This window comes from Hordeum vulgare, chromosome 4H, assembly GCF_904849725.1.
Source record: "Hordeum vulgare subsp. vulgare chromosome 4H, MorexV3_pseudomolecules_assembly, whole genome shotgun sequence".
NCBI lineage: Eukaryota > Viridiplantae > Streptophyta > Magnoliopsida > Poales > Poaceae > Hordeum > Hordeum vulgare.
This window is the reverse complement of record NC_058521.1, coordinates 190,747,552-190,772,928: the sequence shown is the minus strand read 5'-3', so window position 1 is coordinate 190,772,928 and position 25,377 is coordinate 190,747,552. Positions and strand designations below refer to the sequence as shown.

General features: G+C 45.5%; 1 protein-coding gene across 2 annotated transcripts; it reads left to right on the top strand.

Annotated features, from left to right (window-relative positions):
- The first annotated feature begins 13,199 nt into the window (after nt 1-13,199).
- Nucleotides 13,200-17,232, top strand: LOC123448361. 2 transcript variants are annotated; one of them, XM_045125210.1, is made up of 10 exons: nt 13,200-13,352; nt 13,451-13,633; nt 14,070-14,234; nt 14,346-14,675; nt 14,771-15,005; nt 15,375-15,521; nt 15,606-15,730; nt 15,868-16,072; nt 16,464-16,711; nt 16,838-17,232. In XM_045125210.1, the coding sequence occupies exons 3-10, from the start codon at nt 14,137-14,139 to the stop codon at nt 17,004-17,006; spliced, it is 1,557 nt and encodes a 518-aa protein (XP_044981145.1). In that variant the 5' UTR covers nt 13,200-13,352; nt 13,451-13,633; nt 14,070-14,136; the 3' UTR covers nt 17,007-17,232. The 2 variants fall into 2 exon arrangements, with proteins under 2 accessions (XP_044981145.1, XP_044981144.1); XM_045125209.1 differs by lacking the exon at nt 13,200-13,352 and having other exon boundaries at nt 13,433-13,633.
- The last annotated feature ends 8,145 nt before the right edge of the window (nt 17,233-25,377 follow it).

Here is a 25,377-nt window from a genome sequence, read left to right as displayed (position 1 = left end):
AAAAGGCTTATTTTGAATATTTTAGTTCCTCTTAATTGGATTTTAATAATAACATTTTCATCAAAACTAGAGACAAATATTTTTAAAACTATAATATAGATTACCAGAATAGGATAACATTTTTGAAGTGAGTTTGTGCTCTGTTTTTGAGTGAGCTACTTATTTTATTACTATTACTACGATGATAGATTCCGCATTTCACGAATGAGTTGGACCCGAAGATCCCGAAGACCTCGGATACCTAACTGACCAAGGCAAGCAGCCCTTTGACCATGTTTGAGCAAAATATTATTTGCATGCCAAGTAGAGTATTATTCCCATTGCATATGATCATGAGTATTCGATGGTGTTGCCGATGGCTCCTCTGGAGCACTTGCATTTGAGCATGATCCTACCACCTACAAGGGTCACGCTAACAGTATGTTGACAAGTAGACAGTAGTGCTACACATAGTAGAAGCATGAGCATGATTATGGTAAATATCAAAGGTTTACGAAAACCCCGTCGGGTACCACTAATTCCCGAGGGTGATGATGAGTTTGGTGGACACTTGTGAAGAAGTGGTGCATCGGGTAAAGTTTCGTGTGAGAGGTTTCAGAAATGGGATTAGATTTCTGATGTGTCGACCATCCCAACCTTACATGTACGACCACGATACACCTTTATGGGATGGGGCTTTGTTGACTACTTTGGTCGGTGCTAGCAAAGAGGCCACATTACTAGTGGCGGGAGTGATATGTGGTCACTCTCGTGACGGGGTCGTGCCAGGTAGGTCGATTATGTCGTTTTTAAATGTTCCGAGCACACCATTGGTCCCTTCATGGATGATACTGGCCAGAGTTGGTGCTCGTAAGACGTACATCAGGTGGGCTGGGTACCAATCGAGTGGAACTCTTTGTCTAATATCATCAGAGGAAAGGCAATGACCGGGTACTTACCTCCGGTATGTTATATAATGCGAGTCGTGGATGACACGGAACTTTACCGGATTTCGTGGGTAAAGCATACAACCTCTGCAGAGTGTAAAACTATTCGAATAGTCGTGTCCACGGTCAAGGACAGTTGGGTGGTGCTACTTAAACTACGTCCAGTTGTTTCCGCATAAACCAAGTGTATGTGTGTGTTCAAGGAGTTATGTGAAAGAGTTGATACGACCAAGTTTGGTGACTTGGCATATCGGGTGAACCCAAAGTGTTGAGCCCTCAACAGATATGTTGATATCTGTAACATGTTCTTTTGATTATCATCTAGCTTATGATGCATATCCATAACCGTCTATGACCATGCTTGAGTACATTTAACTTGCTTTCCACCAATGCTGCATATCGTTTCTTATCATGCCAACTGCATTATCCATATCATGGGCTGTTTGCGAGTACATTCAAAGTACTCACTGGCTTGCCACTGGTAATGTTATTGACCAGACATGGAAGAATCGGAGTTTGGAGAAGAATTCGTCATTAGAGACGGACACGCGAACTAGGACGCTTCCTAGTCAGAATGCGTGTTGGTGAAGGCTGATGGCATGGGCTCTCGTTTATCCCAAAGATTTCTATTAGTAGTTGTATCGATGTGATTGTCCTTGTAGGCCCTACCTATGTGAGACTTGACCATGATGGTCATTTGTTGTATCAAACGATATGTTGGATGTAAGACTCTTAATATTCAGTATCTGTGTGTTTGGTGAGCATTGATCTCTGGGATCACTGAGCACGTTCATTCGGCGATCTTGACTCGTAAGCCAGGGTCCCCACATAATACGTGGGTGGCACCTGTCAAGTGGAGAGGAAGGGCAAGGGGCATTCTGGTCCAAAATTTTCGGACTGGACCGTTTCTCACCTGGGCTATAAATACCCCACCATTACGCCCGAGGTCATTTCTTCCTCTCGCTCTCATCGCTTACCGCTCGAAGCCACATCTAGCACCGCTGTTGGAAATCAACAGCGCCGGTGAGGAAAAGCTTCGTTGCGTCGACCTCATCGACGCCGTACTCATGCCGGCTGGGGATCTTCTTCCTCCACAGTCGTCGTAGTTGTCTTCAATCGCCGAGTTAGGGCACTGAAGATCCTGACCGACGTGCTTCCCTTTTGACCATCTACAGTTCATCGTGTTCTTCGTCCAGGGTAATTAAAATCTCATTTTACTCCCCTTGTTGATCCTTATATTTTCATTAAATCTATGAAAAGTGTTATTCCTTAGCAAATTCATCAGATGAACACTTCCATGCCTTAGAACACTTGAAAATTTTCACAAAGTCACTCAAATTCCTCATCAGATTCCTCAATTTCATAAATTTTCGGATCTGCATAACTCTAGAACCCAAGTCAAGGACACTTAGCGAAATTCCTCAAACCAATATTGGTCTATTTCCTCAACTTGAGTCATTTTTGAAAATCTTTTGAGAACGCATATGATCTCTTCAAATTCTTCACACCTATACTTTGTTCACATGTACAAAATGCCAGTTGGTGAATCTCTAGGTTCTCATCAACTTAACTCATTTGCAGCATTTCTTGAAGAAAATTTGCACACCTCTTCAGAGTCCTCAAAGTTCATATTCCTCAAGTGAAGAAAATGGCGGATGACAAGAAATGGAAGGGTGGAAAGAAGGCAGAGAAGTACACTTCTTTTGAGATTCCTGATGACATTTATGATGAACATTGCACAACTGATGAAATTGTCTATGGCAAAAAACAAAGGAGAAGCACAAAATGCGCTTGCAGAAAATTGAGAGGAGATGGGCGAAAGAATGGAGGGAGTACAGGTATGTGACTCCCAAGTACATGATTTTTTTGCCCTGAAGCCTCCATGCAAAAGGGCTCCTTTAGGCACTCAATAGGTTGCTGACCCATTAAGCCTTGCAACCATTCAAGACTTTCCTAAAGAATATGCCGAATACAAAGCCAACCTAAAGAAGGTTGCACACAAGGTTGTGAAGAGATTCGATGAGGATTCTACTGCTATAACTGTTGTTGCCTCCTCCTCTGCTGCTGAGGCCTCTAGCACTAAGACTGCTCCAAAACGAAGCAGTCTAAAGAAATCTGTTGTCAAGCCAAAGTCCTCAACTGCTGAACCTTCAGTACAAAATCCTCAAACAGCACCTACGGTGGAAGCAAAGTCCTCAACTGCTGTCACAAAGACTTCACAACCACTGAAGCTAATGACCACACAACATCCATCAAGGCCATTTGCTTCAGGCTCTGCACACCCTTCTTCTAGTGCAAATGTGAAGAAGAAAATGATAGCTGGGAGAGGACCAAGGCCCAGCCCTGGGAAAGTCCTCAATGTTACCTCTGCATCATAGGATGACGATGAAGCTCATGATGAAAAACTTGAAGCAATCATCAAAAACAAGGAAGAAAGGGTCGCACAGGCCAAAGGTACCCCCACTCCCATCATGATGGATCCAAAGGTGATACTGGACTTCATAGACGTCTAGCCTGATAATCCTCAGACGCCAATTGATGACTTGAAGCTTCCACCTGGCCCAAGCCACATGTTAACATCGTTCATCAATGAAGAAAAGTGGAAGGTGCAGAACGCCAAGCAAGCTAGAAATGCTCAGGCTAAGAAAGAAAACTTTCTGAAGGATAACCTTCTGACTATGTCCCCTATTCAACTCATCAAAGCTCAGACTGAAATCAAAAACCTCAGTGAAGAACACAGAAGCTTAAATGCTGACTCGAAGGGTGCAAAGGTAAGATTCATCGATGTTGCTAACAAAGTCATCACTGGCATAACCCAGGGTTGGCCCACTTCATCAACCAAAAACCAACAGGCCCGGCACCACTCAAGGAAAGGCCCTCGCGAGGGCCCAAGCCTCGTGAGGAGGAGCAGTACCAAGACCCCCAGGGGGGCTCCTCAGGACCCCTTCGGAGCGGCGGAGATTCCGAGGCAAGACTCGGCTTCAGTAGTAAAGGATGACGCGGGGAAAGGACAGGCGAGCTGCGGATTGCAGGATGGTGTAGTTTCCCCTTTCGTGCAAAGGAAGGAAGGACGTATGCAGGTTCCCAGGGCATCTTCCAAAGGTTTCCATTCTGGTGCAACAAGGCCATCGCCGCTCGCCATCAGGACAGACGTCATACCTGGACCCGTCCCTGCAGCGCTGGCAGCTACTTTGCAGGCGAACACCACCTTTGGGTAGGGGAGCATGTTCCCCTTCAAAATTGGCCATTGTGGGATCCCTTCCTGCCAAAGCAATATGGGAAGAGGACCGGGGCAACCACTATATATAGAGGGTAGGTTACTTCATAGAGGGGGATCTGATTCAATCATTCGCCAACCGGCATCACACAAAGGCCACCCAGCCTGTGGAGGCCCCCGAACACTATACTAGTTCATCCACCAACCTCCACGAGAGGCAATTCACCACCGCGGGAGTAGGGTATTACGCTTCTCAGCGGACCGAACCTGGGTAAACTTCCATGTTCTCTGTCTTCCTCACCATTGAGTGAGTTCTCTGCCATCCCCGGCAAGTAGCGAGTTAGGTGAGGTGAGCTCGAGAGAGATCTTCGTACACGCCCCTGAGTTCGAATCTTTAGGGTTTTGCGAAGCTCGAATCCGACATTTGGCGCGCCAGGTAGGGGGCGTGTCAAGGTCTTCTCCGAGCTTCATCTTCCCTAAGCCCCGTTGCTCCGATGACCGGCGTCTAATAAGATTCTTTGATCCTCGTCGAGCTGGCCTCCAACCGTGATACCACAGCGGCCGAAAGCACGTGTACCGGCATTGTGGTACGAGGTGGCTCATACCAGATCGTCAGCATCGTCTCCACCGTCGCAACCAGCCGCGCCACCCAAGCGCATGGTGGCTGGGCGGCGCCCCCAGCATCCACGACACGCTGCATCAACTTGGGGGACCTGGGCGCGCACGACGTGCTACAGATGGCGAGCGAGATGCTCCGCTAGCGACCAATGCAAGGGGGCTTCGACGCCTAGGCAGACCACATCACGGAACTGATCGCCATCGCCTAGAAGGCCATCTGACCCCACTCTTCTTCAAGGCCGCAGGTGCTGGGCGCCACGGGCTCACACCTCGTGCCGGTCCCCGGGCCTACAAGCGACGGGGCCCCTCCTGCGCTAGGCGGGGCCAAGAGAGACGCATCGCATGCTGTTCTCCTCCTCCTCCAGATTCCAGTGGCCGGCCTCGAGGCGCAGCATGCCGGCAACCACCAGGGGCGTGAAGAGAACCACAGGACGTTTGATGCACACACCAGCGTGCGTCACCAAGGCCAGGTCGGCCCCCGACAACCCAGGGCAGCCAGGCAGGAGCGCTCCCTCAGCGCAGCCAGCGGACGGCATCGGCGTCGGCGCGGGCGAACTATGGCGATGGAGATGTGCCCGGGTATGAAGGGGGGAGTCTGCACCGGGTAATGCCGGGACCACCCAACGGCGGCAACATGAGCAAGCGACTTTGTGCGGAGGCCCATTGCAAGAAGATCTCAGAGCAACGCGACCGGGGGACCTCCCCCTGCCACAGAAAGGGACCGCCACCGTCGCGCTACTGAACGGCCATGGAGGTCGACCGAATGCCTACGTGGAGCCTTACATACCGTGTTATGTAACATCACCTGACCCTCCCACCAAGGAAGAGCCTCTGGCATCTACCCCAGGCGTCAGTCCTCCTCGAGAGTAAGGAACGCTCTGGGGGTCCCCCTCGAGCCGGACCCTCGGGATCCCACTGGTAGAGCACTGGGCCCAAGAGGCACGGGCAGGGAGGCGCCCCCAAGCCGCGAGGCATGACGCCAGCCGCCGCCACCACGGAGAAACTGCAAAGAACCGGGTCCCTGGCCTCAGGAGGACGAGTCAGATAAAGTGTGAGACACAAGTGGTGTGGGTTACCCGCGGCGACTACGATGCTGGTGCGGGCGCCGAGGACCAGGCCTCACGAGGCGCCCCTCAGGCGTGAAGAAGCTATGCGAGGTAATTGTTTGGGTTTAGTGCTCTAAGGGGTGTCTGCTGGCCACATGAACTTCAAGTGTTCAGGGTGTTCAGGGCACACCACTGCCCATCATATCATTTACGCATGCTTCCATAACTCCTGCATACATTCGGCGATCTGACATCTTACCTTGGTTGCATCTTTGGGCGATCTACCCCCCCCCCAACGCTCGAGGGCTCCGGCCGGTGCGCGTCGCCCCATCGTGGGACCTTGGGAGGCCCCGCGGCTTGCCAAGGCCACAATCAACATGAGGAAATGAGGGCCGCTTGAGTGTCAAAAGGGGGCTCCTGAGCATTGAGCCTCAGGGGCCTTACCGGTCATGAGGCCACCTGCCACCCTTGATGCCGTCCACGGACATTCGGTCGTTATCAGGGGTGGCGGGGCTTGACCACGTAGCTGCGTTCGTCCATTCGGTCGCAAGCAACAGCGGTTGGGAAATGTGTCGGACCGGGTCTTGGTGACGCAGAGCCACTTGAACGTCTGAGGGGGCTCCTGAGAATCGCGCCTCAGGAGCCTTACCAGTCACATAGCCACTTGGCCACCCTGGTGCCGCCAGGCACATTCGGTCGGTATCAGGGGTGTCAGGGCCTTGCTCCGTGAGGAACGACCTTGGTAACGGGTCGCGCCTCACGACGGCAGGGAAATGTGCGGGATTGGGACGTGCCGACATAGAGCAGTAGAAAAGCCCTCATCCAGTCTCAGGAGAAGGAGGAAATATCACGAAGCCGGAGCACCCTCGCGTTCGCCCTACAGTCCCCGCTGGACCTGCATCATCCCATGGTACCTCTGCATCGTCCTTCAATCCTTCCGGAACCTACTTCATCCCGTGACACTCTCACATAATAACGAGCTGCAGCTGTATACGCCCGGGGCCCCCCGAGGACGCGGAGGGGTCCCTCCCACGCCTAGTGGCAGCCCTATACTCCACGCCGAGGAGAAGACAGAGGCAATCAACACAGTCCACCAATGACCCAAAAGGAATCAGGCGCCTATGCCTCAGGGGTAGGGACACTCGTGAGGCCAAAGCGTCCTCACGACCTCCCAGATACACCCCCATCGTGACACCCTCACGTAATAACAAGCTACGGCTGTATACACCCGGTCCCCCCCCCCCGAGGACACGGAGGGGTCCCTCCCACGCCTAGTGGAAGCCCTATGCTCCGGGCTGGGGGAGATGGCGGCGGAGATTAGCCTAGGTGTCGGACACTTTGTTTGCTTGCTTCTTCCTGGTGCGTGAGTTATCCTTTGCTGGACTTAAATTTGTCATTTGAAAAGCTGATATTTGAAAAACAAAAAGGGGGATTTTCTCTTGCGCTTTCTCGTTTCGCCGGCTTTGAAGCCTCTTTTTATGGATGACATTTTCTGAGGAGTTGAATGCTCCGCACCGCCCCTAGGCGCCAAGGAGCGTGAACGTAAGGACTTGTCGTCCCAGGGGCAAACATTTTCAGTGATCGACCCCCGCTCAGGGGCCCGGATCGAAGCACGATACCACCACAAAGAGTCTCAGGTGGGCTCGGGGCGCCCTGGGGCGATGACCAAAGCGACGAAATGGGGAATCGCTCGAGCGCCAAAGGGGGCTCCTGTACACCGGTTCACGATCCTTACTGATCATAATGCCACTCGCCACCCCTGGTGCCGTCCTGGAGCTCCGGCTGGTATCGGGGGTGGCGGGGCTTCGCCCCATGAAGTGCGCCGAACCTAACGACGGTGGGGAAATGTGCGAGACCGGGGCCTGTCGATGTAGAGAGGCTTGAGTGTCAAGGGGGGCTCTTGAGCAACATGCCTCAAGGGCCTTACTGGTCACAAAGCCACTCGGCCACCCATGTGTCACCAATGTCAGCACCCAAGGTGTCGGGGCTTTGCCCCGTGAGAAAGAACCTTGGTAACGGGTTGCACCTCATGGCAGCAGGAAATGTGCGGGACCAGGACCCGCAAACATAGAGTGCCGAAAGGGTCTCCACCCCATCCCACCGACAAAGCAGGAGCTACTCAGGAGGAGTTGCGGAAGGGTCCAGCGCAAACCCACGAGCTAAGTACCCCGCAGGCCCAGACGGGGATCATCTAATTTCACGTTGAACCAGGAACGAAATAAAAACACGCTACTAACGAAAGGATGCAGGGCGTGAGGACTAAGCTGCGGCAAGGAACGAGGCCATTGACCAAGCGTGCAGTGGCACAAATGATGCCTCAGGAGGATGGGACCTCCTGAGGGCCCTGGCCGCCGTTGCCCCCGAGCAACGACAGGGTCAGCAACGGGCCCTATGCAAGGAAGCCAAGCCACAATGGCTACCAGCGAGCAAGCCATCGGTTCAAGAGCGCAAGGAAAAAGGCAGAACGGCGAAGGTAACATACAAAATTCTAACGCCCGACAGGGCAGGGTTCATGATCGTACATTACAGGGGAAGGGAAACATAAGCTGGGAGACGCCTAGGGGAGAGGACACCTACACCGCCCTTGGCGCCGGCAGGCTCGGCATCGGAGCCCTCCTCCTCACTGGATACGGGCACCCGGACTTATCGCTCCACCAGAGCATCCATGCGCGGGCGTACTTCGTCCCGGAGAATACGCCGGAACTCAGCGGGCACAGGCTCGACGAAGCGTTGGAGATCAAGATGCGGGACGAGGTGGCGCAGGTTGGAGAAGACGAGCGTCAAGGCAAGGCCCAGAAGCTCGCGTGCATCGGACGCATTGCCCTCCTCCACGCGGGAGACGCCGACCTCCAGAGTCTCCACCACCTTCTAGAAGAACCCGAGGTAGCCCCCGTCGCAGCTCACCCTTGGCAGCGCTGGGGCATCCTCCATGAATCGGCGCGACGCGCCTACCGCCCGGTCGGTGATGCTCGTGAACTGCTTGGCACGCTGGGACTCCATCATCCGGGCGTACGTCGCCTCGTCCTGGGCGGCCTGAACAGCGACGGCAATGTCCTGGACCTGTCTCTGCAGCGACGCCAACTCCGCCTTGGCCTCCGCTTCACCCTGGAGGGCGGCCTTGGCACTCTCGAGCTGAGCCCACATCCCCTTCCGCTTGCTCCTGAAGCTCGCCGAGCTTGAGCTTCTTGGCTGCGGGCGCTCTGGAGAAGAGAAAAGATCAACCACCAAGCAGCGGACGGGGCAACAAGGAAAGGATGTGAAGACGAGGGACCTACTCATCAGTTCGAGCCCAACGGCGACGGACGTGCGCCGACCCCGAGGGCCCTCCATAGCTACTTCTGGGGGCGGACGAGGGCGCGGACGGAGCCGCGCATTCCCCCTGTCGGGATCACCACCTGGAGACGCCCTGGAATACGAAGAGACGAAGGGGAGAAGAGGTTTTTCTGGGTGGAGCAAAGGAAGCCAATAGAAAGCTCAAGATCACAGTGCCTCTCCCGTGCCTGGGGCGGGGCAGATTTATAGGGGAACCGCGGACACCAAGCGTCATAGGAGCGCGAGCGTCGCGCGCCCCTCGGGTGCCGCGAGGTGGGCCGGCAGGCGCATTGCCGCCCACGTCGCCTCACCTGACAACCGAGCAGTCACGTCCGTGAGGGCCGTTGGGCGTGGGCCGGACGCGCCGATGCCATTCAATGAGTAACAATGATGGTCGGCGCGGTTCTTGGAGATCGTGCCATCGTTGCATTTTTTTACCTTCTGTTAGGATATCTTGGGAGGATTACCGCCCGATTTATCCACTAACTTAATTTATTTCTAACACATTTATTGTTATAAATTATGATCTGAACCATGCATATTAATAACCAAATGCATGCATCTCATCTTTTGTGCAAACTGTTTGCGAGTACTTTTCGAAGTACTCACTGGCTTGTTGATGTGGTCAGATATGGATGAAGGAGACCTCATGGATGAAGAGTTCGATAGCGAGTCTGATGTCTAGAGGAGTCCCAGTCAGTCTTGCGATCCTGGAGTCTGCCGCTGTATTATTTCACCGCTTCCGCCACCGCGAATAAATCATCAAGCTTCACTCTCATGCTTGGCGCGTAGTAGTACTTGTCATGCCACATTACTCTGATACGACATGCCCCTTATACTACGAGCAGTAGAGCTATCCTATTACCACTGTAACATATCCGTCTATGTGAGACTTGGACATGTTGTAATAAATTGTAGAGCAACATCTGCTCTACCTGTTTAATATTAAGTACTACTGGTTTTCTATATCAAGATGAGTCTATCAGTGGGAAATATTTTTCTACACTCGGGATGCACATGGCTGATTTCCAATTAATTAATTTATTTGGAAACAGGTCATGACATATTTGGTCCCGACATAGATATATGGTTGTAAGAATTAAGACCTCGTACACATGCCTATTTTTATTTTAAGTGTTCTCCTACAGTTGTTTGATTTTGATCTCATCAAAAGCTGGAATTGTTTCTGTAACAAAAGCTTGTTTGAGACCCTAGCTTAAAAGGCATCACCCCCTGTGGGTTCGATAACTCAAGGTCACCTCTAGGGGAAATAGGATATGTTCCCTTCTACTCCATTTCTAGACCAGTAAAGGAAGTAATCACCCAACAACCCATGATGAGTATCTTGAGTACAATGTCCTTGGGGAAATGGATCATGGATAATAAGATCGCATCACATGTTAATATGCCCCTCTGCTTATTAGGTATCGGGTGTTCCCAGTGGGAAAGAATAGTTCCAAAACCGATGGAGTAGTGTTTCTTCAGTGGTGTCTCTACATAGAGCACAATTGTAATCCTCTAGGTGCATGCTTCTGCGTGTTAACATATTCCTTGTAATTACTCTGTCATGGAGTAATAGCTAGAAAAAGATTTTGTGTTTGAGCTTACAGGAGGTGTTCCTTCTATCCTTGAAAATGTGGTGTGGGGTACTATCCCCAATCAATGGTTTGTACATCTTAATAGAAGAGTATTGGTTGTATGTTCAAGGGTATCTCCAAATATCTTGTTTAGCAGTTAGAGCTCTGTTTCCAATGTTGTCTTGTAAAGGGTTCAACTGTTGGAATGCTATAAGAGATAGAGGTCAGTGAAATATCTGGCATGTGTCTTGGAAATTTAGGACCCTTTGTACTGAAATATCCTTATTGATGGCAAATGAGTAGAGTTCTAGATAAGTTTTGTGTAATAGTTGCCCTAGCCAATTATCATTCCAAACGTAAGCAGTACCTCCCATGCCTACTTTGCATAATGCTACCTCCTTATAGGCAGGCAGAAGTTTAAGTACAGATTTCTACCAAAAGGGTCCCACCATCTTTTCTCCAGGTAGATTGTTGGAGAATGTGCCTCCCAAATGATTCTTACCCATGGGATATCTTCTTTGTTGAGGAATTTGTGGAGGTATTTCATGAGCAGAGCCTGGTTATGTGTAGTGATGTCAAGTACACCAACTTCACCCTGTGTTTTTGGTTGACAAACCTTTTCCCGTGAGATCATGGCCACACCTCTCTCTTGTGCACCATGTTTCCTCCAAAAGCACTGTGTCAGATATATGTTACCACAATCAATGGCATCATTAAAGCCTGAAGAAAATGGGCATACTTGAGAAGACAGACTTGATGAGTGTGAGTTGTCCCAAGTGGCTAAGAGAGTAGAGCATCATCATTAAAGCATGAAGAAAATGGGAATACTTGAGAAGACAGACTTGATGAGTGTGAGTTTGTCCCGAGTGGATAGGAGAGTAGAGCATCCCATAAGCCTATTTTTAATTCTTAACATGGGGAAAAAGTCTTCTAGTCTTGGTTTGCCGATACATAAGGGAAGACCCAAATAATTATGAGGCAAGGTACCAACTTTGGATTCAAGGAGTCTTGCTAGGGAATTTACTTTCTCTGTTCATGTATTTATTGGGATCAAAATAGACTTGGGGTAGTTCACTTCCACACTAGTGTACTCAACATAATGAAGTAGAAGATTTTTTATGTGGCAAAGACATACATCAACATTGGCAACTAAAATGGTGTCATCCGCATATCGAATAATAGGGTACGCATGGCATGAGGTGTGATGCAGAGGTGATTCCACGAGTGCATTGTTCATGGCTTCATTAAGCATGGTTTGGAGCAAGTACACATATCAATGGGAAAGTGGGTCCCCTTGTCTAACCCCTTTTTTGCCAAGAATTATTTTGCCAGGTACTCCATTAAGGAGAACAAATGAATATCCGGTGCTATAAATCATTTTGATCCATTGAATCCATCTACTTACAAAACCTTTAGTTTGCAAAATCTCAATGAGTGTGTTGTGATTTAATGTGTCAAATGCATTCTCAATATCCAGTTTAAGTAGAAGCTCATACCTTGTATGATGACATTGGTGAATATACTCATAAGACCATGTCAAATTGTCTTGCACGTGTTGTTGAGAAATCCTAATTGGCTCTTATGTATCAATATGAGGATAACTTCCTATACACAGTTGTCTAATAGCTCGGTGATGATCTTAAGTGTGCAATTTAGAAGGAAGATAGGCCTGGATTCATTAGGTGTAGAAGCCGAGCCCACTTTAGGTATCAAAGTGATGAGTAGTTGATTTAAATATTAATAGTGCCCTCGTGAAAATCTTCAATCAACTTATAAACATCAGGTGCAAAGATCTCCCAACAATGTTGAATTCAAACCATTCTTTAGAGAATGGTTAAAACCATTAGGTCTAGGGGTTTTGTTGGCAATGCGTTTAATAACATGATCAATCTCATCTTTAGAGAAGGGGGCCTCTAATTCCAACATGCCCTCATCAACCAGCAACAAGTGATGCGGATGTAATGGATTGTGTTTTGAAGAGGCCGAGCCCATTCTATTTTTGAATGATTATGTTTAATATTTGAACGCACGGTTTAAGAGATAAGATGTTTTTTTCAAATGAATCTAGAAAAACACAAACAAACCCACCATATTAAAAAGATATCAACATAATTTCTTATTTGCGATGAGTGACATATTTGCAATGGAAGAATAATGCGACCTTTGCAACTGAGCATCCTCCTTCGCTGCTCCTTGTGCACTCTCTCAAACGCTATTCGATGCACATTCACGAGTGTTGCATTTTATACCTATGTAGTACCCTTTCTACCTATCACTAAAATGACAGACTGCTCAGCATATTCATAAAAAAGAAAAGATAAATATATTGCTATCGACCAAGAAAGGAATAATATAATAAAAGCAAAAGGAAAAAAGGAAAACAGGCACACGTCACCTCCCATGTCCATAGAAATATACTAACTCCTTGTCTTCATCGACAATGTTTCTCCATCCTTTCGTATGGACGTCATCCTACTACATTGAACGTAGACCCATCTCTCAGGTAGCATGCTCGCTCCACGGTTCAACAACAATTTGATAGACCAAACGCATTTAGGCTCTGTTCGGCAACAGTACACGGAGCACAGAGCTCGGAGCGGCGTTCTAACCGCTCCTAAATTAGAGGAGCATGTCACTCGAAGTTGCGGAGCCGAGGGTTGCCAAATACGTCCTTAATTCTCTCTCCGTTCCGTTAAAAAAAAAGTTCTCTCTCGGTTTTTATGTTTTTTCATAAACAAGTCGCTGTTGTACCAGTACTGTTGCAGCTTCAGTAAAAAATGAGGAATAGTTCGAGGGATAAATTAGCAGGCACCATTAGAGTCATCGAGCGCTGCTGCGGTCCTGCCAGGAATCAGTTCTGGGCTGGGGCAATCCGTGCGAGGCAGATCCTGAACCCGCAACCTGCGGTTGGAGTCTCGTGCTGCCTCCCCCTCCCCCGTAAGTTGATTATCCTTTTTTCTTTGCTTCCCCCCTTGTTTTCTTGGCGCTGGTTTTCTATCCACCGAAAAAAGAGAACCGTGGGATTTGTTTATTTCGTTTATCTAAGAAGGCTTTCGATCGTTCGTCTTCATTAGTGGATATTTCCCTTAGGATTCTTGTTCTGTTTACTAGTCTACAAATGCATGTGGTTTCTGGATCCACTGGTGTGATGTGATGTGATGTGGAAGACCTGTTGGTATTTGGGAATTATTAGATGGAGAAATTGGGGACTTAGATGCCGCCAGCAGTGCCCAGCTTGCCGCCAGCGAGAAATGGAACAGTTCTTGCCTCCGGGCATGTCAGACTGAGATGCTCTTCCTTCATTGTGCTATTGTCCCTAATAAGGATGCAAATTTGGACTCCCTAAGATTATTATCCTTGCTTTCTTGTGCAGGAGGCATGCTTGTTTCTCTTTCTCTACGTTTTTGATGTTTTGATCAAGACCAGGGGATTCTCTTGCAATGGCCGAGTGCTCCTTGGCAACACTGGGAGGCCAGTATCGTGGGGGATGGACCCAAGCCAGCGGCAAGCTCTCCCCACGAAACATATCAATCAGGAGGTCAAAGATGTAGCTTTGTTCTTCGGTTTTTGTGATAGTACTAATATGGACCATCTAGAGCTGTTGGGTTATATACTTATATATTTCATCTGGGCTATTTCATATTTGTAGGAACTACATTCATAAAATTCACCTTCCATGTCTGTCCAAATTCAATTCAGCCAAAGAGAGGAAAAGCTGCGCATTTACCTCTTATAATTTTTATGGAAGGGGTTACAAGCTGGAGACTCAAGTTAGATGTTATTTCTTTCAGTCATTGAAGGGTTCAGAGAGTGTGATCTCACCAAATCTAATGTTGCTTTCCGACGAAGTGCTTCTGACTATTAGCGTAGTTTTTGCGTATTTGGCTGGGGTCGCACCCTCTCGACCTACAATACCCCGCACCAGAAATCCCAGCGCCAATCAACATCTTACAGCACCAATCTCCTCTGATTCTGGTAGGTAAGAGTAACTGCTTTGTCGCTTTTAGATGTCAAAACATTTGTTTGGCAGGAAAAATTATGACTGCTAATGCAGTTTTCTCTGGCAATTGCTAGGAATGGAAAACGTTTGCTTGACAAGAGTACAACATCTGATCCCAATGATACATGGAATGAAGTGAGGGCTAAACTTTCTGAAGCCTTAGAAGCAAATGGTCAAGATGCCAGTTCTGATAGCAGAGACGAAGGAATAAAAAATGATAGGAAAAACTATCCTTTGAGTATGCTTGCAATTCATGGAGGTCCCAGGTTGCGGCTTCTTCTGATCACATTTCAACTTCTTGAAATGGAGGTAATTTATTTTTCGTAAATATTCTGGGTATATATTAGTGAATATTGAAGATTGTCCATGCATACTTCTCCGTTTAGATAAGCTAGTAGGCAGTAGCTGAGCTACTATCTACCAAAATGGTAATGCTCTCTTCTTGTATGTTTTTGTTGGCTAAGTAGCATCATAATCCATGTTGCATCGGTGTTTTCCAAATATTTGTTGACTAGTTGAATAAAATCATTATGGTTGTGCACCAGAATTTCTGGAGTAAAGTGCAGTTGATTTTTAAGATTTGCTTTATGTTCAAGTAGTATTTGACCCAATTATTGTCATTGTTATAGTATGTTTTAAATTCATATACATGATATAATGTGGTCTGACCTCATGCAGGCAAGAAATGTCTCTGGAAGTTTTGAACTTCTAGATGGGATCAGGTGGTCGGAAGTGTCAGTTATGTTGATAGATAGCTTGATTGAACCAGCATTTATGAAATGGATCGAAGAAGAGCAAGCCCTGGAAAATGGCAAGATTGATGAAGTATATCATCAGTTTGAACTGCCCTTCATTTCTCCATATTGGCTAACAATCAACTATCTTATTTTTATTCCTTTTCTGTTCCAGAAGCTTATGATGGTGATTAGTAGAAAAATAAAGGAAGACAATGGGATCTTCAAGAGATTCAGCAGATTAGGGAAAGTTGAGCTATATTTGGACCTGCTTTTTTTCATAAGATTTGGTTCTGCAAGGTACTATCCGTATGTCCTTCTTGATGCTTAGTCTTGTTCTGTTCAATTTCTAATCATTTTCAATGCCATATGTAAGAATGCAATAGACCTCCGTAAGGTCCATAGTTACATCTTTATTCTCTGTTTCGTGGTGGCAGGTCTGACAGCTATTTTGATACTAAATTTCTGGCTGAAAATGGAGCAAGCATTCTGGAGGACCTGGTAATTTTCTTGGCTGATGTGATTGCTAGTATTTATCTAGAGATCATGTCAGTTGATGGTGACATGCCTACTGAGGTTGTTGGCTCCAGCCTAGCTCTATGTTCTCTATCGACAAGAGAACTTCAAAAGCAGCGTAATGAGGTAATGGTCGTGGACTGTATAAGCTGATGCTGTTCTTTATTACTTCCTCCATAAAGAAATATAAGAGCGTTTAGATCACTAAGGTAGTGTTCTAAACGCTCTTATATTTCTTTACAGAGGGAGTACTTTGTTGAGAATATGTATTCGCATTGTCATGTTTTGACCTGATAAGCATTTTTAACTGCCAAGCAAATACATGTGTGTGAATAGTTATTCTGGATTATCCATTTGCCCTTTTCCTTAATTCTCCCGTTATCATTTTCTCGGAAAAATTCTCATGTTATGATGTGTCCTATTCAGCAATTTGATACTGTGAAATCTTAAATATTCCAACTTTCATGCACTTTTATGTTTTGATAATTGCATGCTAATCTATTTTATCTCTTTGAAGGTGGCAATTAATGGGTGGCTGCACCAGTATTTCGAGTCAGTTATTTCAATGTACGAGGACAGGTTTGAGTTATATGTTCTATGCAGAAGATCATGCAAGAACACAGCAGATAATCGACCTGATAAAACTAACTGGTTGACTATTGCATTTCGAAAGCCTTCCACATCTACTCACCTGGATTATGTTTGCATAAGCCCATTTTCTCTTTCTGTGAGAAGGACAAAGGAGCTAAGAGCTCTGACTGGATGGTATCATCTGCCTCTTGTCTGATCTTTGTTTCATGAAAAAAATTCATCAATAACATATTTTTTGTGCGACTTGGATTAAGATTTCAATTTTTTTAGTGTAATATTCTTCTCCATCATCTGTTGCAGGAGGTATTACTACAGCCTTTTCTTGGAGTTGTCTGATATTGCAATGCCTTTTGCACGGGCAGTCGTGGCTAGAGTCAGCGCTGCGGTGTCCTTCTTCTGGGTGTCCATGATAGGGAGATCTCTGGGACTGATTTTTTCTGGGATAAGGCAATCGCTGGGCTGGAAATGAAGAAGTGTTTCTTTAGCTTTCTTTTTGAGAATATCTCTATTCAGTTTTGTCAACTGTTACTCTCAAAGATGATTGTCTCGTGCTCTTTGTTGTAGTGTTTCATTACGGGTTATGTATAAGGAGATTATTTGATTTGTTGCCATCCTAATCTTACCAACTCAAAGACATTGCTACTTATTTTCCAAAAGAGATAAATACATCGACAGTCACTGAAGTTGACTCGAAAGAACTTTTACTCTAGACAGTAAAACAAAATCACATGGGCTATAATTATAACTCAGTTATATCTGAGTTTCAGCAAAACTGTTAGTTTGATGTCCAGATAAAATGGAGTGGTCTTGCGCATATGATCATGATGCATGCCTAGTTACTCAGTGTCCAGATCTTATACTGGGAGAACAGGCTTTTTAGGGCCTTTTCTGATTAGCCCCTTCTTAGTTAATGTGATAACACGGGGCCTTTTCTGATTAGCCCCTTCTTAGTTAATGTGATAACACCAGCAGAGCGTCCGCGGGACAAAGGAGGGTCCCGGCCCCACCTTGCATTAGAAATATTGCGAGGATAAGCTTGCCCTGTTAGCATTTTCCCAATTTTAGTTGTGGGCAAGTTTTACAATTGTTGCAAGTTAAGCACACCCTACACATGCAAGTGTAAGAGTATAGCAGCGGAAAGTGAAGACGTACACATGTAAAATAGAGGGTAGGGATAGGAAGATCAAACACAAAGATTGCGACGATTTTTGGCGTGGTTGTGATAGGTGGTGCTATCGTACGTCCACGTTGATGGAGACTTCAATTCATGGAGGATTGCTCAACCCATGAAGGGTCCACGGAGAAGCAACCTTGTCCATTTCATCACGGCTTACGTTCACGAAGGACTAGTCTCACTTGGGTTAGATCTTCACGAAGTAGGCGATATCCTTGCCCTTACAAACTTCTTGGTTCAACTCCACAACACGAAGTAGGAGGCTTTCAAACGAGACCTAACCAATCTAGGAGACACCACTCTCTAAAAGGTAATAGATGCTGTAGTACAATGAACTCCTTGCTCTTGTGCTTCAAAAGATAGTCTCCTCAACACTCAATCACTCTTTCACAGAAGAGATTGATTGGGTGAAAAGCAATTTGGGGAGGCTAGAAATCAAGATTCAAATGGTAGGATTGAAATATATTGATCTCAATACATGAGTAGATGACTGTCTATCAGAAAAAAGGATATGACAAGTGTATGTGTGTTTTGAGTGCTTCCTCTACGAATGAGAGGTGGTGGAGGGGCACATATATGCATCTCCAAAAATCCAACCGTTACAACATTATTGCACAACTCGGTGAAACCGAAGTGAAACTCGGTGGCACCGACTAGTGCAAAATGTGGCAACTTCTTTCTTTTCGGTGAGACCGATATATAAATCTGGTCGTATAGATATGGGTGTCCTAGGCAGTTTCCAACTCTCGATGAGACCGACTTCCAAAACTCAGAAATTCCGATTCTTGAAAATGGCTAACCAGAAAGTTGGTCACAGATTTTGGTTGCACTGAATGGAATGTTAGTGGCACCGAGATGCTAGGGTTTGACATGGAATTTGTTTGGTGGAAAACTCGGTAGGGTCAAATGGAATGTTGGTGGCACCGAATTTTTGGACTTTGTGGATTTTGACACTACATTTGTGGAAGAATTTCATGAGTATTTTTGGTGGCTATCTCTAAGCACTTGAGCAATGAGATCATCATACTCACTTCATTCCCTTTTAATAGTATTGACCCTATGGACTCAAATGTGATTTCTCACAAAATATAAAAATGTAGAGTCTTCAAGCTTGTTGTCAATAGATGTTCCTTGCATCTAGGGGTTCTCCTCACAATCCTTAGCCAATGCATCTTTGAAATTTTCTAAAATATACTAGATAGAATTATTAGTTCAATGACACATATGTTGTTATTAATTACCAAAATCACCTTAGGGGGAAGTTGTGCTTTCAATCTCCCCCTTTTTGGTAATTGATGACAACATATACATGAAAGCTTCGACATAAGATATAATCAATGAATAGCATCGTTGCTTTGAGAAGTATGTGATAAGCAAGAGCTCCCCCTAAATTTGTGAACTATTTTAAATTTGCGTTTGAATGCAAATGCACAATCGATTAGGAGCATGGGTCGCTCTTCCATGTCACATACAACTTGGTGGTGCGCATAAATGATATGAACAAATAGTAATGCACATAAGGCCAAACAATTGAATGAATGATCATCATGTAGACAACTCAAAGGTATGAAATAGTAGCATCAACAATCAAAGCGTATGATCAAACACAATAGAGTTTAAGACATCCAAAAGACCATATGTTTTTGAAAAACCAAAGAGAGCAATAAAAACAACACACACTCTCTCGAATCCCTATTAATCTATACACTTCTCCCCCTTTGGCAACAAGTTACCAAAAAGTTCAAAGGTCTATAACTAAGCGTCGCTCTAGGCTTGATCTCCTCCGATAGCAGTTGATGGAGTCAATAGGAGAGCGTCAGCGAAGGCTTCAGTAGATGGCTTCTAAGGTGGTGGTGTAGACATTGGAGGTGCATGAGATGATGGAGCTGATGGAGCTGATGCTTAGGCTAATGAAGACGACCTGGACTCCGGAACTATCACAACTGCATATCTGGTCTGGATCATGAACTGAGTGGTAGTTGGGAGAGACGTATCATCATCATCACCTCTACTGGATCTAGGAGTGTGCACTGCATGAACTTCATGCTTAAACTGATTGACAATGGTTATCAACTTTGTCACCTTAATATCCAGGTCATGGAATTTTGTTTCCACAATCCTCTCGAGACTCTTCTGATTCATCAAGATGTCAGTAATGTTCTTCTCCATCCCTTGGATGGTGCTAATAAGAAATGCCATCTGGTCCTCAACTATGGAGCTCTTGCTTCTCTAGCTGCCTCTGCCTTTGCCTCAGCCTCAACCTCAACATGAGTTGTAGCTGAACTAGGATGGCTGGGGTCCATCACAACTTCGTTATCTTTAAAGTCTGGCTGGAGTGGCAGGTGTTGACGATCAAGCAGATATACATTCTTCCCAATCTTGGAATTGAACATGTAAATGTATGGTGCATATCCGCAGGATCTCTTTTGATTAGCAACAGTCCTTCTGATTGTCTCAACAATCAAGCACATCACCCTAATCCTCGTGTGGGTGTCTATATGGTGCAACATGTTTATTGAATACCCCCTGATCATCTTATCATCACCCGATTTAGGCATCAAGGTGTATCTCATTATGGTGTTGGTGGTGGCTATTCCAGCTTGCAGGAAATAAACAGAGCCAAGCTTGTGGGTCTTCACGTACTTATGGGGCACTGGTTTATACATGTTGGCCATAGAATTGTGGTTCGTCTTAGCCTCAGTATAAACATCCAAGTCACTCTCTGGTCCCTTTGGGGAAGCTATGATGGTTTCCCACTCCTCCACTGTTGATTGATATATGTTACCTTCAGCCATCCATACAATTCTACCATGAGGGTAAAAGTGTGCCGTGGAGTAGAATTGCATGATCATGTCGTCATTCGAGGTTGTCATATTCTTGCCAACAAAATCTTCAATTCAATGGCTCTGAACTTTTCTCTCACATGAGGGAAGTAGTCATCATGTTCCTTGACGTAGTCCCAGTCCATTTATCTCATATCGTTGACAGTTGGACTCTTATCCAATAGCACTGACTCATAGAAATCCTGCTGCTCCTTTATGTGGAAGTGAGCATCAACAACAGTCCTCCTCCGGAGAGCATAAGGATCAACTGCTCTCCACTTTCTGAGCCCTTGAACCTTCCTATCTTTCATATTCTTTGCCACGTGGTGTTCATCGTTGTGCTCTGGCAGGTGAGGTCTCAGCTTCCTGAAAACACCAAGATCTTCCTCTTCTGAAGCAACATCTCTGGATGCAGAGCCTTTGCTCTTCTGTGTAGGAGGTATATATATTGTATTACTTTTGGGTTTAGGAGCTACTTGCTTCTTAGCCTTGGGAGCAGTAGTCTTAGCCTTAGTTGCAGGCTTTCTAGGCATAGCATCTTCCAATAGCTTCTTCTTCTTGGAAGGAGGTGGATTAGAAGGTACCTCTTCCTCTTCTTCTTCATATTCTGTTGGATACATGGAGGTTGGCATTCCAACAACATGCAAAATACTCTACGTGACTCTCTTTTGTCCTGGATTCTTGGCTAGCTTGGTGGTTTTAGCACCCACTAGAGATTTAGCACCTCTAGCTATCTCAGGAGCTCTCACTGTATCGGGATTTGCATACTCCTTTTTCATAGTTTTCTTGACAGTGACTTTCTCCTTCTGCTTGTGAGAAGTGCCTTCCTCAGGAATGAAACTTGCATCCTCTTCACGTGAGTTTAGCCTCTTCCTTGTTCTAGTAGCTGCCTTGGGCAGATCATGAGAGCTGGGAGTTCTTGGATCAGAATCACTCTTCTCACGACTAGTGCATGAGTCCACTTCCATGCTCTAATCTCTGTAAGCATTTTCACTATCTTCAGACCCTGACATGCTGACAAGCTGACAAGCAGACCCTATGAATAGTTATAGAAGACTAGGAATGGATGATCATCACAAAACACAGATATTTTCAAAAATTTGAACTCAAAATTGTAGTCTTAAGTATCAACTATGTGTGTTTTGGTTCCACCGACTCAGAAAAATCGGAGCCTCCGAGACTGACCATCTCGTTAATAGAAACTTGACCACACTTTTCGGTCGAACCAAAAGTGAAACTCGGTTCCACCGAGAAGGTTCTCACAAGATCTAATCCAGGAATCACTGACACCGATCCAAATCCACTCGGTGACTCCGAGATGCACAAAGCGGAGACCTAACCCTAAGTTTTCTCGTTGGTCTAAACGACGAGATTCATTTTGTAGTTGGATCAATCTCAAACTGTGGCACGATGAAGAACAAAAACCTAATGCGCATGATTTGATAAGGTAGAGCGCAATAGGGGCGAGATCTTTACTCTAACTCATCGAAGATCTGCTATGGCGGTGATGACATGTGAGATTACAGTCGACGACAAGGACTCCTACGGTGAGGGCGCACGGGAGATGGAAAGTGACGTCCTGGAGACACGAGCACGGTAGCACGAGTTTGCGGGAGGCAACGGTTGAAGTGAAACTGCAAAGGTTGGGTCCACTAGGTATATATATCCCCATGATGTCGGTGACATCGATTCATAAATTTTAGTGCCACCGAGTTTCCTATCTGCCTAGGGCAGAGAAACTTGGTGAGGCCGAGATTGCAAAATCGGTTGTACCGAGGTTCAAAACTAGATCAACCCTAGCGCTTCGATGGAACAAAGTTTATGGATTTGGTCACACTGAGTGGAACATGGGAGGTTTTGGAAGTTAGCTCTTATCGAGACGGAACTCCATGTGCTCCTCACATAGAGTGTCTCAAAAGTGCTTCCTCAAATTTTGTGATGAAGCATGAATAGAATTTGAGACGAGAAAGCATAGATAGCTAGAGAGGGGTACTTAGACATTCTTGTATATCCAGTTGGCCAAAAGAAAATTCAAATCCAAATAACAACAATTGTATATCCTCCAATGAGCAAAAATATGCATACCAACATGCTCACACAATAAGATGTCAAATAAAACATGGCAAACATGCACAACCACTCTAGTATGTACCAAGCACTTTGGCGATGACGAAGTCATCTATGTATAAGTATATTGAGTTAGGAGCCAAGCAATAATACTTGATCATAGGTCATACACATCGTTTAAGCACAAGTGGGGTTGCCACTTTTACATAAAGCTTTCGATGCGTTAACACCTTAAGAGATGCTTTAATTCAAGTCTTAGAGTAAAGCTCCCCCTTGATGTGGCATCCCCCTTAAGAGGGATAAACTAACCTTGGGTTTCATCATAGAACACTTCATGTAGGTGTAGTAGTGGTGGATGCTCATTGTTGATGAAGATCATCTTGAGTTGGGAGCAATCCTTGTTGTTTCATAATCTTGTCACCTACACGGGTTAGTCCCACACAAGGAACAAATACAAGGATATCTATGGACATGGAATGAAGTACATGTGAGATGATGTCCATTGATACATTAATTACCTTGTCCCTTGCTTAACTTTGAGGGAATGTGTGACTCCTTGAACTAATACATATAGTTGGAGTTGATTGCAACTAGTTCTTGCCAAAATGAATAAGAGTGAATTTTATTGGCGGAGTGAGCCCTCAAGAAATTCTCTAGTTCTTCTTATTAGGGACCCACATCAACTTGATGGGGATCCTTGGAGTTGAGGTAGAGCTTGATGAAGTAGAGATAGTTGTGGCCTTGGGAATCCACTTGACCATGCCTTGGGATTCTCCTTCAAATGATTCAATCTCCTCTTGAAGCTTCTCCTTGCCCTTGAGCTGGTAGTCTTGTGGTTGAAGGTCATATTGAGCATTTGTTCCCTTGGGGAGAGTAGGATTATACTTCTCCTTTTGGGAAACAAACTACGAGTTGGGGTATTGTTGTTCTTCCTATTCAACTCCATTTGCATTGAAGTAGCCAATGCCTTGTTTCTTCCGATGTCCTCCTTGCTTGCGTAGAATATCCTCGAATTGTTTACTTCCAGCAAGACTCTTGAAGACACCACTCTCTATAATTCCTTTCAATAAATTTTTTTCTTGCTCAAGTGTAACTTGTCTAAGAGAATCATTAGTGGAGTCAAGAGAGCTACTAGAAACAACATCATTAGATTTAGCTTAGTGTTGTTGTTAGTAGACGAAGAATCTTTCCTGCCTTTGTTACTAGTTTTCTTAGATTTAACATGTGGAACAAAAGTAGGCAAGAGTAATCGTTTGGCTAGATAAGAAGAAATCTTCTTTCGAATATCATCATTGATTGCTTTTAGAAACTCATGCTCTTGCTCTAAATTTAGCTCCTCGAAGTGTAGCTTCTCATGAGTTCTTGCAACCTCTCTATGATCTTGGAGAGTAGATTCATGGGCTAACTTAAGAGTGTTTAATTCTTTAGTTAGATGTTCAATCTCCTTCTTATCATCATCACACGACTTATCTTGACTAGCATGATTATCATCAAGTTCTTTTTCATTGATATCACTAGTTTTATCAAAGAACAAGTCATCATCTCCTAGTAAGTCATCATCATCACTATTAAAGTCAAAGTACTCGGGGTGTGATAACTTGGGGCCTTTAGACATGAAGCATTTTCCAATCCTTCATTTGGTGAATCAAATATGTCAGAGGAGTTGGAGGATACAAGTGCAAGACCGGCAACACCTTCATGTTGACTATAGTCAGAGTTGGAGCAGTAGCTTCTCTCAGATTGGTTGTCGGACTCGGAGTCGGATACTGACGGTCCTCGCAGGTGCGTTGGTTCTCCCTCCAAGCTTAAAGGGTGATGTAGCACAATGACGACAAGTATTTTCCTCAGTTAAAAAACCAAGGTATCAATCCAGTAGGAAGATCCACAAGACTATGTAAGCATCACCTGCACACAAATAGCAAATCCTTGCAACCCAACACGTGAAGGGGTTGTCAATCCCTCGTGGGTAAAGTAAGGATAGATTGATAGATGCAAATAAGAGTGATGGCAAATAGAATGCAGCAAGGTATTTTTGGGTTTTTTGCTAATATAGATCTGAAAACAAAAGAGCAAGTAAAGTAGAAAAGCAAATAGAAAAGTAGAGATTGCAAATAGATGATGTGAAGTAGACCTGGGGGCCGTAGGTTTCACTAGTGGCTTCTCTCAAGAAAATAGCAAGTGGTGGATAGACAAATTACTGTTGGGCAATTGATAGAAGAGAAAATAATTATGACAATATTCAAGACAATGATCATGTATATAGGCATCACGTCCAAGATAAGTAGACCGACTTCTGACTGCATCTACTTCTAATACTCCACACATCGACCGCTATCCGGCATGCATCTAGTGTATTGAGTTCTTGGAGAAATGAAGTAATGCCTTAAGAACGATGAAATGATGTATACAAGATCTATTCATGTAGGAATAAACCCCATCATTTTATCCTTGATAGCAATGATACATGCATGTCATGTCTCTTTCTGTCACCGAGATTGAGCACCGCAAGATCGAACCCATCACAAAGCACCTCTTACCAATGCAAGATAAAAGATCAAGTTGGCCAGAAAATAACCAAATATCAAAGAAGAAATACGAGGCTATAATAATAAAGCAAGGATATGTTTTCATAGATATGATCATAAACTCACAATTCATCGGATCCCAGCAAACACACCACAAAAGAAAGAGTTACATCATATGGATCTCCAAGAGACCATTGTATTGAGAAACAAAACGAGAGAGAAAGACATCTAACTACTGTCTACAGACCCGTA